Source organism: Hemiscyllium ocellatum, chromosome 5 (genome assembly GCF_020745735.1).
Source record: "Hemiscyllium ocellatum isolate sHemOce1 chromosome 5, sHemOce1.pat.X.cur, whole genome shotgun sequence".
Lineage (NCBI taxonomy): Eukaryota > Metazoa > Chordata > Chondrichthyes > Orectolobiformes > Hemiscylliidae > Hemiscyllium > Hemiscyllium ocellatum.
This window is the reverse complement of record NC_083405.1, coordinates 131,612,126-131,627,668: the sequence shown is the minus strand read 5'-3', so window position 1 is coordinate 131,627,668 and position 15,543 is coordinate 131,612,126. Positions and strand designations below refer to the sequence as shown.

The window sequence follows — 15,543 nt, the reverse complement described above, 5'->3', positions numbered from 1 at the left end:
GTGGTAGAGATTTGATCTACAAGAGAATTGAGAGTTATGGGGACAAGTAGGAAACTGGAATTGAGTCAGAGTTCAGATCAGCTATGACCTTACTGGATAGTGGACCAGGTTTGAAGGGCTGAATAAATTCATCCTACTAACCATGTTTCGCATTGGTACCAAAAAGCTTTCCAATTTGACATACGCCCCTGCTTTTTCCTACCATAGTCCTATTTCTATTTCAACTATCTATCCAATTTATTTTTAAAGGTTGTTATTGAACGTTCCACCAGTCCTTAGAAAGCTCTTTCTAAATCATAGTCACTTAAACTAAATTCTCCTTATTTAATTACTCAAAGATTAATCAAAATTAGAACATAGAACATAACAGCACAGTACAGGCCCTTTGGCCCTCGATGTTGTGCCGACCTGTGAAACCAATCTGAAACCCATCTAACCTACACTATTCCATTTTCAACCATATGCCTATCCAATGGCCATTTAAATGCCCTTTAGTTGGCGAGTCTGCTACTGTTGCAGGCAGGCCATTCTACACCCCCTACTAATCTCTGAGTAAAGAAACTATCTCTGACATCTGTCCTAAATCTATCACCGCTCAATTTAAAGCCATCACCATCCAACGAAAAAGGCTCTGTGTCCACCCTATCTAACTCTCTGATTATCTTACCTGTCTCAATTAAGTCACCTCTCAACCTTATTCTCTCTAATGAAAACAGCCTCCAGTCCCTCAGTCTTTTCTTGTAAGACCTACCCTCCATTCCAGGCAGCATCCTAGTAAATCTACTCTGAACTCTTTCCAAAGCTTCCGCATCCTTCCTATATTGCAGTGACCAGAACTGTACACAATACTCCAAGTGCGGCCACACCAGAGTTTTGTATGGCTTCAGCATGACCTCATTGCTCCAAAACTCATTCCCTCTACTAATAAAAGCTAACAAACCGTATGCCTTCTTAACAGCCCTATCAACCTGGGTGGCCACTTTCAGGGATCTATGTACATGGACACCGAGATCTCTCTGTTCATCTACACAATCTACATTTCATTGGATAGACATATGGACAAGAATGGAATACTGTAGGTTAGATGGGCTTCAGATTGGTTCTGCAGGTCGGTGCAACATCAAGGGCCAAAGGGTCTGTACTGTGCTGTAATGTTCTATGTTCTATTACCAACAATCTTACCATTAGCCCAGTACTCTGCATTCCTGTTACTCCTTCCAAAGTGAATCACCTCACACGTTTCCACATTAAACTCCATTTGCCACCTCTCAGCCCAGCTCTGCAGCTTATCTGTGACCTTCTGTAACCTATAACATCCTTCAGCACTATCCACACCTCTACCGACCTTCATCCAGAAATTTACTAACCCATCCTTCTACACCCTCTTCCAGGTCATTTATAAAAATGACAAACAGCACTGGCCCCAAAACAGATCGTTGTGGTACCCGACTAATAACTGAACTCCAGGATGAATATTTCCCATCAACCACCACCCTCTATCTTCTTTCACAGCTAGCCAATTTCTTATCCAAATTGCTAAATCACCCTCAATCCCATGACTCAGAATTTTGTGCAATAGCCTATCGTGGGGAACCTTATCAAACGTCTCACTGAAATCCAATCACACCACATCAACCGCTTTACCCTCGTCCACCTGTTTGGTCACTTTCTCAAAGAAGTCAATGAGATTTGTGAGGCATGACCTACCCTTCACAAAACCGTGTTGACTTTCCCTAGTCAACTCCTTCATCTCTGGATGATTATAAATCCTATCTCTTATAATCTTTTCCAACACTTTACCCACAACTGAAGTAAGGCTCTCTGGTCTATAATTGCCAGGGTTTTCTCTACTTCCCTTCTGGAACAAGGGAACAACATTTGCTATCCTTCATTGTTTTAAAAACTCCTATTAATAACCTTCACTGATCAAAGATGGGCCTGCCTGACTTCTCCAGCTTTGGTTTTCCCAACTAACTGAAGTCCCTCATGTTAGGTTCCATTTAGTTCATTTTCTCTGCAGCCTCCCAAGATTTTGGGCTATGGACTAGTGTAACATTCTGAATCTTTGTTTATTCAGGGATTGCACGCTGGCCGGGATGAGATCACTGCTTCTGCCTATCAAGCTGTCAACTTGGACGACAAATACAATGGTGAGGCAGTTCAGGTGCGAGTGGTCATGGGCAAGGAGCCTCAACATTTCCTGGCCATCTTTAAAGGAAAACTCATCATTTACCAGGTGAAACTATCAGCTTTTTTGCTATTGCCTTACTCTGGATTTAGCTACTGTCATAGACTGCGCTGAAACCATAGCGAAAGCTTTACATTGTTGAGAGCTTGTGGATTCTGCCAACTTTGAGGGCTGGATGTCAGGATTTCAGTCTGCACTGTAAAGGCTCCTGCCTAAGGCAATAATCTCCCTACTTTGAGTCTGCTGCATCTTCCTCCCTGTCTTATCTAAGAATGACAATCACCTGATTGTCCTATGAAATCATTTATATCCATATCAAGTATGGACCTCTGCAGTACAATTGTTCTAATCCTCTCCGAGTAAAAAATGAGGTCTGCAGATGCTGGAGATCACAGCTGCAAATGTGTTGCTGGTCAAAGCACAGCAGGTTAGGCAGCATCTCAGGAATAGAGAATTCAACGTTTCGAGCATAAGCCCTTCATCAGGAATAAGAGAGAGAGAGCCAAGCAGGCTGAGATAAAAGGTAGGGAGGAGGGACTAGGGGGAGGGGCGATGGAGGTGGGATAGGTGGAAGGAGGTCAAGGTGAGGGTGATAGGCCGGAGTGGGGTGGGGGCGGAGAGGTCAGGAAGAGGATTGCAGGTTAGGAGGGCGGTGCTGAGTTGAGGGAACCGACTGAGACAAGGTGGGGGGAGGGGAAATGAGGAAGCTGGAGAAATCTGAATTCATACCTTGTGGTTGGAGGGTTCCCAGGCGGAAGATGAGGCGCTCCTCCTCCAGCCGTCGTGTAGTTGTGTTCTGCCGGTGGAGGAGTCCGAGGACCTGCATGTCCTCGGTGGAGTGGGAGGGGGAGTTAAAGTGTTGAGCCACGGGGTGATTGGGTTGGTTGGTTCGGGCGGCCCAGAGGTGTTCTCTGAAGCGTTCCGCAAGTAAGCGGCCTGTCTCACCAATATAGAGGAGGCCACATCGGGTGCAGCGGATGCAATAGATGATGTGTGTGGAGGTACAGGTGAACTTGTGGCGGATATGGAAGGATCCCTTGGGGCCTTGGAGGGAAGTGAGTGTGGAGGTGTGGGCGCAAGTTTTACATTTCCTGCGGTTGCAGGGGAAGGTGCCGGGGGTGGAGGTTGGGTTGGTGGGGGGTGTGGATCTGACAAGGGAGTCACGAAGGGAGTGGTCCTTGCGGAACGCTGATAGGGGAGGGGAGGGAAATATATCCTTGGTGGTGGGGTCCGTTTGGAGGTGGCGGAAATGGCGGCGGATAATACGTTGTATGCGCAGGTTGGTGGGGTGGTAGGTGAGAACCAGTGGGGTTCTGTCTTGGTGGCGGTTGGAGGAGCGGGGCTCAAGGGCGGAGGAGCGGGAAGTGGAGGAGATGCGGTGGAGGGCATCGTCGATCACGTCTGGGGGGAATCTGCGGTCCTTGAAGAAGGAGGCCATCTGGGTTGTGCGGTGTTGGAATTGGTCCTCCTGGGAGCAGATGCGGCGGAGACGAAGGAATTGGGAATATGGGATGGCGTTTTTACAGGGGGCAGGGTGGGAGGAGGTGTAGTCCAGGTAGCTGTGGGAGTCAGTCGGTTTATAATAGATGTCTGTGTTGAGTCGGTCGCCCGAGATAGAAATGGAAAGGTCTAGGAAGGGGAGGGAGGAGTCTGAGACAGTCCAGGTGAATTTCAGGTCGGGATGGAAGGTGTTAGTAAAGTTGATGAACTGTTCAACCTCCTCGTGGGAGCACGAGGCAGCGCCGATACAGTCATCGATGTAGCGGAGGAAAAGGTGGGGGGTGGTGCCAGTGTAGTTGCGGAAGATAGCAAGTTACTGCTGAGACTGGTTCAAAGGCTTTCTCAGGCTGTAGGTGACAAATTGAGCTATTGTGCCATTTTGAAGTGGTAGTTTATGGCTGAAGCAATAAATAACTGGCATTGAATTTGCTTTTTCTTTCTATCCTTGTCTGACAACCTCAGGGTGGAACTGGGCGTGAAGGGATGAAGGAAGAACCGCCAGTCCGACTTTTTCAGGTCCGTGGCACAAACGAAGTGAACACCAAAGCTACCGAGGTGCCTGCCCGCACTTCCTCGCTCAACTCCAACGACATTTTTGTCCTGAAGACAGAGCAGACCACCTACATGTGGTGTGGAAAGGTAAGCAATCTGTGGCTAGCTAAGTGAAGAGTGTAGGGTATGAAGGGAGTGAAAAGGTGCAGGATAGAAGAGATGCAATAGAAGGTCTGGCCCAATCTTATTGAATGGGGGAAGCAGATACAAAATTCCAAACGGTTCATCGTGTTCTCCTCCTAAGTGTAAATAATTTAGAGTAACCTATGTCCCATTTAGGGCAGAATATTTTGCTTAGGGCTGTGGAAGCAGCTTCAGTAATATATTTCAAAGCAAAATTGGATAAATATTTCAAGGAAAATGCAGGGATGTAAGAAAAGACTGGGTGAGTTTACTAACTCTTGACAGAGGCAGCTCAAACTCACTAGGCCAAGTCTTGTCCTGTGCTTTATTTAATTTATTCATGGAATATGAATGTTGGCTGAGCAAACATGCATTAACTATCCCTAATTGTCCTTGAGAAGTTGCTGGTGAGCAGTCTTCTTGAACCACTACAGCCCGTAGAGTATAGGTGGACCCATAATGACTTTAGGGAAGGAATTCCAAGGTTTGGTGCAGTGACAATGAAGGACTTTCCAAGTAAGTGAATGGCTTGCACGTCATAGTGTTCCCATGTATCTGTTGCCCATGTCCTTCCAGATTGTAGAATGGGAGATAGAAGATGCTGGAAGTCAGAGTCAATAAAACGTGGGGCTAGAAAGGCACAGCAGGTCAGGCAGTATTGGAGGAGCAGGAAAGTCGGTGTTTCAGGTCGATACCCTTCATCAGTCCTGAGAAGGGTCCTGACCCAAAACATCAGGTTTCCTGCTCCTCTGATGCTCCCTGACCTGCTGTGCATTTCCAGCTCCACTTTTCACAGACTGTGAAGGTTTGGAAGGTGCTTTCTTAGTAGCCTTGATGTAATGGTTTGTGATTTTTTTTCCCGAAGTTAATAAGGTTCGACAGCATTTCTGGGTTTTGATGGGAATTGAGAGTGATAGCTATATCTAACAGCACATATACTTGGCATATACATATAAAATTCACAGGCTGTATTTAATATGTTCCCTCTGCAGGTTAAAATAGAGGGTGGGCCTAGAAGATTGTTACAATATTGAAAAGAGCACTAATTATCTTAAACAAAGTGTTCTGTCTCCATCATAAGTGTAAGTCCCACCTCTCAGAGCTTCTGGCAGATATCTGATCCTAACAGTGCCAATATGAGTGAACATAGAACGTAGGACCTTACAACGCAGTACAGGCTCTTCAGCCCAAGCTGTGGCACTCACCTGTGAAATTAATCTGATGCCCATCTAACCTACACCATTCCATTACTATCCATATGTATGTCCAATGCCCATCTACCCTTAACATCGGCGAGTCTAGTACTATTGCAGGCAGGCCATTCCACGCCCCTACTACTCTCTCAGTAAAGAAACTATCCCTGATATCTGCCCTAAATCTATCACCTCTCAATTTAAAGCTATGTCCCCTTATATTAGCCTTCATCCAAGGAAAGAGGCTCTCATTGTCCACCCTATCTAAACCTCAAATTATCTTATACATCTCGATTAAGTCACCTCTCAACCTTCTCCTCTTCAATGAAAACAGCCTCAGTTCCCTCAGCCTTTCCTTGTAAGACCTTCCTTCCATACCAGGCAACATCCTAGTAAATCTCCTCTGAACCCTTTCCAAAGCTTCCACATCCATATAATGCGGTGACGAGAAGTGTACGCAATACTCCAGGGATGGTTTTACCAGTTTCCTGAAGAAGGGCTCATGCCCGAAATGTCGATTCTCCTGCTCTTTGGATGCTGCCTGACCTGCTGCGCTTTTCCAGCAACACTTGATCTCTAGCATCTGCAGTCCTCACTTTCTCCTCGTGGTTTTACCAGTGTCTTGTACAGCTGAAGCATGACCTCGTGGCTCCAAAACATATGCTTTCTTAACAATCCTATTAACTTGGGTCGCAACTTTCAGGGATTTATGCATCTGGACACCAAGACCTCACTGTTCATCTACACTGCCGAGAATTTTACCACTAGCCCAGTACTCCGCATTCCTGTTATTTCTTCCAAAGTGAACTACGACACATTTTTCCACATTAGACTCCATTTGCCACTTCTCAGCCCAGCTCTACATCTTATCTATGTCTCTCTGTAACCCACAACATCCTTCAGCACTATCCACAACTCTGCCTACCTTAGTGTCATCTGCAAATTTACTAACTCATCCTTCTATGCCCACTCGTCCTCTAGATCATTTATAAAAATGACATACAGCAGTGGCCCCAAAACAGATCCTTGTGGCACACCACTGGTAACTGAGCTCCAGGATGAACATTTCCCGACAACCACCAACGTCTATTTTCTTTCAGCTAGCCAATTTCAGATCCAAACCACTAAATCACCCTCAATCCCAAAACTCTGCATTTTGTACAATAGCCTACAGTATGGAACCTTATCAAACACCTTATTGAAGTGGAGGCCATTCCTGGAATTGCAACAGTTGTCAGCTTCAGAGTTGAGGCGACTTGTATCTGGAAGTGAGCTCAATTATTACTAGGACCAGGGTGCAAGAAGGTTTTGGGTCTGGGGCAGACAGACCCTGTCATTAAGGAGGCAGTATCTGAGCCCAGCTCCCTCTACTTTGCACTACAGGCACACACACGCGCTCTCTCTCTCTCTTTCTTTCTCTCTCTCTTTCTTTCTTTCTTTCTCTCTCTCTCTCTCTCTCTCCCTCTCTCTTTCTCTCTCTCTCTCTCTCTCTCTCTCTCTCTCTCTCTCTCTCTCTCTCTGTGTATCTTTCTACCTTCTCCCCCATCCCCACCCACCAACCATGCCCCATCCTTCCCAACCTCCAAAACCCAGTCTCTCACCTCAACCATTCCATGCAGTAAACATTCCACTCAGATTTAACCAGCAATAGCAGAGGCCTTTAGGAACATAGAACATAGAAAGGTACAGCACAGAACAGGCCCTTTGGCACACAATGTTGTGCCAAGGGTTAATCCTAAAATAAAATAAAATAAGTTAACCTAAGCATCCTTCAATTCACTGCTCTCCATGTGCATGTCCAGCAGTAGCTTAAATGTCCCTAATGACTCTGCTTCCACCACCACCGCTGGCAATACATTCCATGCTTTCACAACTCTCTGCGTAAAGAACCTTCCTCTGACATCCGCTCTATACCTTTCTCCTAATATCTTAAAACTATGACCCAGTCAATCCTGCCCTGGGGAAAAGTCTCTGGCTATTGACTCTATCCATGCCCCTCATTACCTTGTATACCTCGATCAGGCCACCTCTCTTCCTCCTTCTCTCCAGAGAGAAAACTCCGAACTGAGTCAACCTCTCTTCATAAGGCAAGCCCTCCAGCCCAGGCAGTGTCCTGGTAAACCTCCTTTGCACCCTCTCCAAAGCCATCTTTCCTATAGTAGGGCGGCCAGAACTGGATACAATATTCCAAGTGTGGCCTCACCAGGGACTTGTAGAGCTGTAGCAAAACCTCACAGCTCTTAAACTCGATCCCTCTGTTAATGAAAGCCAAAACCATATGCTTTCTTAAAAACCCTATCCACTTGGGTGGCAACTTTGAGAGGTCTATGTCCTTGAACACCAAGATCCCTCTGTTCTTCCACAGTGCTAAGAATTCTGTCTTTGATCCTATATTCAGCATTCAAGTTCGACTTTCCAAAATGGTCATTAATTGGCTACTTATGGACCTCAATGGACATGAAGTGGGCAGGCCAGCAGACCCCATACCTACACCTCTCAGAAAATTGATACAAAAGCTGGGTGGAAAAATAAATCTCATAGGCCCTCCCTCTCAGCCACTAATGGGAGGGCAGTTGTAAATTCTAGCCAAGAGTTACAGGCTATGAGCTCTGAGGGAATAAATAGACAGGTCTGGCCAAGTTCTGAAATATCTAATAACAGTCTATTTGATATATAATAAAGACAGATTGAAGCCTGTGGTTCTGAGGTGAGGCCAATGAGGGAACTGAAAACAAGGATGAGAATTTTAAAATCAAAGTTTTATAACTGGAGGCCAGTGAACATTGAGGTGTTGTATGAAGGGGACTCAGCATGAGGTAGGAGCTGGGGAGCAGTGTTTTCATGAGATGAGTTTTACTGAATAGCTATATTTTTTGACTGGTTGTTCCAGGGCTGCAGTGGCGATGAGCGTGAGATGGCCAAGACGGTGGCTAACAATCTGTCAAAGCGAGAGAAGCAGACTGTTCTGGAGGCTCAGGAACCTCCAGATTTCTGGGCAGCATTGGGAGGGAGAGGGCGTTATGTAAGTGACAAAAGGTAAGAACCACCAGACAAGATCAAAAGCAGGGACTGCTGTCTGCAATTGTATGACATTCTCTCAAAATTGATAAATAAACAGTAACAATTAAAACCACCTGCTAACTTAGTGACTTCTTAGGAAATCAATTTTGCAATACCTAATTGGCTGGCTCTCACTTGATCAATATTGGTCAGCAATGCCTCTTTTTCGCTCTCGCTCTCTCTCTCTCTGCAGCTCTAATTCTGTGTTGATCATTGATGACTGTGTATCTTTTTTTCTCTCTCTCTCTCTCTCTCTAGATCTCACTTTGTGTTGGTCAGTGATGCCTCTCTCTCTCACTCTCTGGATGTCACTGGTCTGTGGTGACTCTCTTTCGTTCACTGTTGCTCTCTGGATTGGTCTGTGTTGGTCAATGACAACTCTTTATCTGAACCCAAGGTTTCAAGAAGAAAAATGTGATTATGACCCTCGCCTCTTTGAATGCTCCAATCAGACTGGGCGATTCATCATGTCTGAAATTTATGACTTCACTCAAGAGGACCTTGATGAAGATGACGTCATGTTGCTGGACACATGGGAAGAGGTACAAACAGATTTAGAAATTGTTCACTATCATTATAGACTTGGTTCACTCAGTTAGCTGGATGTCTGATTTGCAATGTAAAGTGATGCCACCAGCATGGATTCAATACCCAAAGTGGTTGAGGTTACAATGAAGGGCTCTTCATCTCATTGCCTTCCTTTATCTGAGGTGTGGTCACCTTCAGGTTAAAGCATCGCCAGTTGTCTCTCCAATCAGATCGAGCAGGCCCTTGATTTGGCAGGGCACTGGTGTATTTATCTTGACTGACTACATCAGTTCCACAGAAGCTCAGCACACGGGTGCATTGCCCAAAGCCTTTGGCCCATTAACTCAAGGTCCAGTACCTTTTTAAAAGACTGGAAGAATTTGATTCTCTCCTCCAACTAGTTTCATCATCTTACTGCTTCTGTTGATGATGATGACTCATTTCAGAAATCTTCTCCTTAGATCTAGAACCTTCCTTCCACCAAGGTGGGAAAGTTCCATCTTTCAGTCAAGCATGAAACTGTCTCATCTACACAGGATCATTACACAGTAATCCTGAGCTGGAACCCTGACTGACTGACATCATCTCTATATAAGGGCTACTGGTGGGCAGATAATAGTTTTGTGGTAATGCGTTTAGACTTATAATTTAGAGACTCTGCCTAATACTCTGAGGGCATGGGTTCAAATTCTACTATAGCAGCTAGTGGATTTAAATTCAATAAATACATTTTGATTATAACACTAGTCTCAGACTCCTCACATCAGCAGTAGTGACCACGATGATGATCGTTGTAAAAATTGAGGGAAATTCAGCAACATTATTGTGGGACTGGAATCACACTTGGCAGACTTGGTAAGAACGGCAAATTTTCATCCAAGCAGAATATTAGTGAATCGGATGACTTTTCATGACAATATTTTCAGTCACTAATACTTGAAAGTAGCTTAATGAACTTCAACCCTCAGATTGGGTTGAGCCTCTCAATTACTACCCAGTGCTTTATTCTCCCTAAACTACGATATGGATATTAGCACAATTGCCATTCCTTTCTCCCTAATGAGTTTTCATCATTCCCTGTAAATGTACCTCTGCTTTTTGTTTGAACCACTCCATGAGGCAGCAAATTCCACATTTGTTCTCTGAATTACAAAGTTTCTTTTGAGTTGCCTATTGGATTTATAGTGACTGTCCTATAATTGTGATCTACAGTTCTTGTCTCTCCCACAAATATTAACATTTCCTCTGTGCTTTCTGGATGGCACCCTGTTATAAAAGTGCAGAACTCTATTAGATCGCCCCCACATATTCACTTTTTCATGAAATGGGTGCCACTTTCTCTGCCAGTGACTAATTGCAACGCTAGTACATAAGGACTGAAGAAACAGGGGCAGGAGTAGACTGTATGACCCTTCCAACCTTCACCATTAATTATAATCATTAGATTACTTGCAGTGTGGAAACAGGCCCTTCAGCCCAACAAGTCCACACCGATCCGCAACCCAACCAGACTCATTCCCCTACATTTACCCCTTCAATTTAGCATGGTCAATTCACCCAACTTGCATATTTTTGGACTGTGGGAGGAAACCGGAGCACCCGGAGGAAACCCACGCAGACACGGGAAGAATGTGCAAACTTCACACAGTCAGTCGCCTGAAGCGGGAATTGAACCCGGGTCTCTGGCACTGTGAGGCAGCAGTGCGAACCACTGTGCCACCGTGCCGCCCACTGCCACTGTGCTGCCCACAAATCATGGTAATATTCTACATCAACACTTAATGTTCAAGAATCTTTTAATCTTGACCTTGAATATATTCATTGGTTCAACTTCCACTTGTTCTCTGGGGCAAGAATTCCAGAGGTTCATGTACCTCTTTGCGTCTTCTGGTCTAACAAATTTCTCTTCTCACTAATGAGAATATTCTAAGGGGAGAGGATGGCCTTGGTGGTATTATCTGCACTTAATGATACACAGAGCCAGACAAATGCATGCACAACAAATTAAGACCTAGAATTGAAACAATGTCTCAGTAACGATGATGGCCATGGCAACTGTCATCCATTATTGTAAAAATACATCTGGTTTCTTAATGGCCTTACAGAAGAAAGTCTGCCGAATGTAGGCAATCTACTTTATCTGTGATTGCAGATGTACAGCAATACATTTGATTCTTAAACTGTCTTCTGAAGTGGCCCTAGCAAGGCCCTTGTTTCAAAGGTAATTAGGAAAGGGCAACAAATGTTGGTCTTGTCTATTATGTTCACACTCCAGGAAAGAGTCAAAAAAGAACAGCATCCAAGGAACAGGAAATTCGACATTTCGGGCCAGAGCCCTTCATCAGGAATCATCAGGATTCCTGATGAAGGGCTCTGGCCCGAAACGTCGAATTTCCTGTTCCTTGGATGCTGCCTGACCTGCTGTGCTTTAACCAGCAACACATTTTCAGCTCTCATCTCCAGCATCTGCAGACCTCACTTTTTACTCAGAAAAGAACAGGCCAACATTTATTCTAAGTCTTCAGCCCCTACACCTCAATTCTCCATCTGGGGTTGGGGATATCTCCCAGCATTTGTCCTGTCAGGTTCTACAATTTTAAACGTCTCGGTGCAATCACCTTTCATTTTTCTCATTTTCGGACTCACCCAGTCAACTCAATCTCTCTCCATGACATGGCCCTGTCATCCTAAGAATTGATCCATTGTACTATTTCTAACTTCAGGTCTCATGATGGAAGCTGCCCATTTTACCATTAGCTTATCAAGGCCTCATATGGGTTACCTTTCCTCACACCTACATCCCTCACTGGTGTGTTAACAGCTGAGGGTTTAAAACGTATAATGGACCAGACATGATTCCCTCAAAAATATTTTTAAGAAGGTAGCTGGGACCTTAACTTTTTCTTATTTTTTTTCAAAGCAAATGTAAAATGTCTGTTCCAGATGCAATGTGGCTGGTCAAACTGCTCAACTTTAAGTAAAACATAATTCACTTAAACACCGTAGTCAAGATACAACTACTGAAAGAGAGGAATTCCAAATAACAGCCCTATTGGAAAACTTAACAGAAAAATAGATACAGTAACTATTACTAATTAATTGTTCCAATGCAGTAACATCCTATAAACACATCCTTGGCAAAAAAGAAAATTCAGACACAGATTCTCACATGCAGTTCTCCCATCCAGGAGGTAAAAAACATCAAGAGAAAACTCAGAGTGCAGCAGCCAGGCGACATGCACTGAAGCTTCCAACTCTGTTGAGACCCCAATAGCTTCTGATGCTATCCTGAAATCCTGACCTGGATGAGGTGGCCACACCCATTCAGGCTGCATTTTAAAAAACAGTCTCCCAAGCTGTTTACACAAGTGATCTTCAGTAGCCAGCTTTCCACCTGTCATTCATCTCTTTCTCAAAAGAAACCAGGATAAAATAAGCTCTTAAAACTGCAGCATCGTCATAACTTAATTTGATTTCTTTTGGTGTTCTCTGTTTTGTAGCTGTTCTTGTGGATCGGCCGGTCAGCCAACGAATATGAGAAGAAACAGGCTGAGATAATGGCACAAGAGTACCTTCAGACCCACCCAGCTGATCGGGACATGGATACACCCATCATCACTGTGAAGCAAGGCTGTGAACCCCTGACCTTTACTGGCTGGTTCAATGCCTGGGATTCACATAAATGGAGTGTAAGTCAAGCATCGCTTATAAAGAGCCACTTGTTCTGTAACCTTTGAATTTTGCGTGCCATTGACTGAAAATAAATACTCCCCCACTTTTTGTAAAGATATTGGCCCAGATTATTCGGTTTGTAGACAGTAGGAGACTAACTATATCCTGAAAGATGCATTTCGAGATCTCTTTGGATATGTGATCCACTGACTGTGAGGGAATTGCCTGGGAAATTTAAACTTCTGAAGGGAAATTATTTGCTGTCTGGAACTGTCTTAAAGTCTCTGACTCTTGAGTTCAAAAAGTTCCAACTCATTCACCTCAATGGTCAACCAGAAAAAGTTAAAGAAATTAAAACTGCTCCAACTAGCTCACTATAAAACTGCCCCACTGACTCAACACTAATTCCTAACTCCAGTCACTCACACTGATGACCCTCCCAAGCAGCTGACTCAACCGATTCCAGTCACTTAATTCCTTTTTCAACACAAAGCCCCGGGCAACCATCTCCCACCGTCTTCCCTCACTCCTTAACTTCTTTCCCTTTCAAAGTGCCTTTGGGACCCACAGACTCTAAGATACCACACTTAGTGTTTAAAAGGGCTTAGTTTACAGCACAGCTCAGGTACATTCCGTGTTTCCAAAGGGGCCCAAATTGAAAGTCTAAGAGAGAAATGTGGGATCTGTGGGAAGGATAAGAAGAAAGAAGCCGAGTGACAATCTGACTCCTCGAGAACATCGAAATAGCATTTCTATCACCTTCACTATATTCAGTGTCCTCAAATAGTAAAATGATGAATTTTTCTTCAAGATGTTAAGGTTTATTTATCTGCCTTTCCCCTGAAGCGCCTGTCTTATATTCATGGAACGTTATGACACAAAAGGAAACCATCATGTCTGTACTGGCTGTTTCAAAGAGCTACCCCATTTGTCCAACTCCCTTATTCTTTGCCTTTGACCCTGTAAAATTGTGCCCTTTAAATATTTTTGTAAGTTACTTTTAAGCCCCTACTAATATTTTCAAGCAGAGCATTGCATTCATGGGGTGTAGGTGTTGCTGGCTGGGCCAGCATTTATTGCTCATCCCTTGCTGCTCTTGAGAAGGTGGTGGTGAGCTGCTTTCTCAAACCGCTGGAGTCCACATGGTGTAGGTTGACCCACAATGCCTTTGAAGAGGGAATTCCAGGATTTTGACCCAGGTGCCGAGCCATTGTCAGTGGTGGACAATGTAATTCCCCTCCCAGAATACAGTTCATGCCCTTGCCACCCTTGGTGCTTCCTCCAAGTTTGCTCAACATGGAGGAGTACTGATTCATCAGCCAAGGGAGGACGGTATGTGGAAATCAGCAGGAGGTTTCCTAATCAGTGTTTAACCTGAAGCCATCAGATTTCATGGGGGTCTGGAGTCAATGTTGAAGACTCCCAAAGGCAACTCCCTCCTGACTGTACCACTGTGCCTCCACCTCTGGACAGGGGTACCCAGCAGGTCAGGGTATATCCAGGAATGCTTGATGGTGATGTCTGGGGCATAGTCATACTCATGAAATCATACCATAAAAACAATGTTGTCAGGTTATTACTTGACTGGTCTGTGAGACAGCTGTCCCAATTTTGGCACTAACCCCCAGATGTTAGTAGAGAGTCTTAGAGTCCTACAGCATGGAGACATGCCCTTTTGGCCCACACTGGTCAATGCCGACCAAAATGTCCATCCACGCTAACTTCATTTCCTTGCACTTGGCCCATATCCTTCTAAGGCAGAAGTGAAGACTGCAGATGCTGGAAACCAGAGTCTAGATTAGAGTGGTGCTAAAAAAGCACAGCAGGTCAGCAGTATCAGAGGAGCAGGAAAATCGACATTTCGGGCAAAAGCCCTTCAGAAATTTCTGATGAAGGGCTTTTGCCCAAAATGTCAATTTTCCTGCTCCTTGGATGCTGCCTGACCTGCTGTGCTTTTCCAGCACCACTCTAATCTAGACCCATATCCTTCTAAACCTTTCCTTTCCATGTATTTATCCAAATGCATCTTAAATGTTGTTAGTGTAAGCACCTCAACCACTTCCGCTGACAGGTCATTCCACATGCATACTACCCTCTGTGTAAAAATGTTGCCCCTCAGATTCCCTTTTATTCTTTCCCTCTAAAGAAAAAGGTCCTAACTTGTCCAACCTCTGGTTTTACATTTGCTCACTGAGCTGTTGGGTTTGTTCTCAGACGTTTCATCACCATGCTAGGTGACATCATCAGTGAGCCTCCGGTGAAGCGCTGGTGTTCTGTCCCACTTGCTATTTATTTGTCTTGGTTGGTTGTGGTGGATGACATCACTTTTGGTTCTTTTTCTGAGAGGTTGGTAAATGGGGTCCAAATCGATATGTTTGTTAATGGAGTTCCGGTTTGAATGCCAGGCCTCTAGGGCCTCCAGGAATTCCTGTGCATGTCTTTGTTTAGCCTGTCCTAGGATGGATGTATTGTCCCAGTCAAACTGGTGTCTCTCTTCATCTATGTGTAAGGACACCAGTGATAATTGGTCATGTCTTTTGGTGGCTAGTTGATACTCATGTAACCTGGTGGCTAGTTTCCTGCCTGTCTGTCCAATGTAATGTTTGTTGCAGTCCTTGCAGGGTATTTTGTACATGACATTCACTCTGCTGGTTGTCGGTACATTTAAATTCATCAGGAGCTGTTTCATTGTGATGGTTGGTTTGTGGGCTACCATGATGCCAGGGT

At 44.6% G+C, this 15,543-nt stretch overlaps 1 protein-coding gene across 1 annotated transcript in view; it reads left to right on the top strand.

The window, feature by feature from the left end:
- Positions 1–15,543, top strand: part of vill (villin-like) — a 107,351-nt gene that overhangs the window by 82,140 nt on the left and 9,668 nt on the right. The window contains exons 13-17 of the mRNA XM_060825206.1: positions 2,078–2,236; positions 4,151–4,327; positions 8,447–8,592; positions 9,014–9,158; positions 12,645–12,833. Of these exons, the coding sequence (XP_060681189.1) occupies positions 2,078–2,236; positions 4,151–4,327; positions 8,447–8,592; positions 9,014–9,158; positions 12,645–12,833 (816 nt within the window). The remainder of the gene's footprint in view (positions 1–2,077; positions 2,237–4,150; positions 4,328–8,446; positions 8,593–9,013; positions 9,159–12,644; positions 12,834–15,543) is intronic.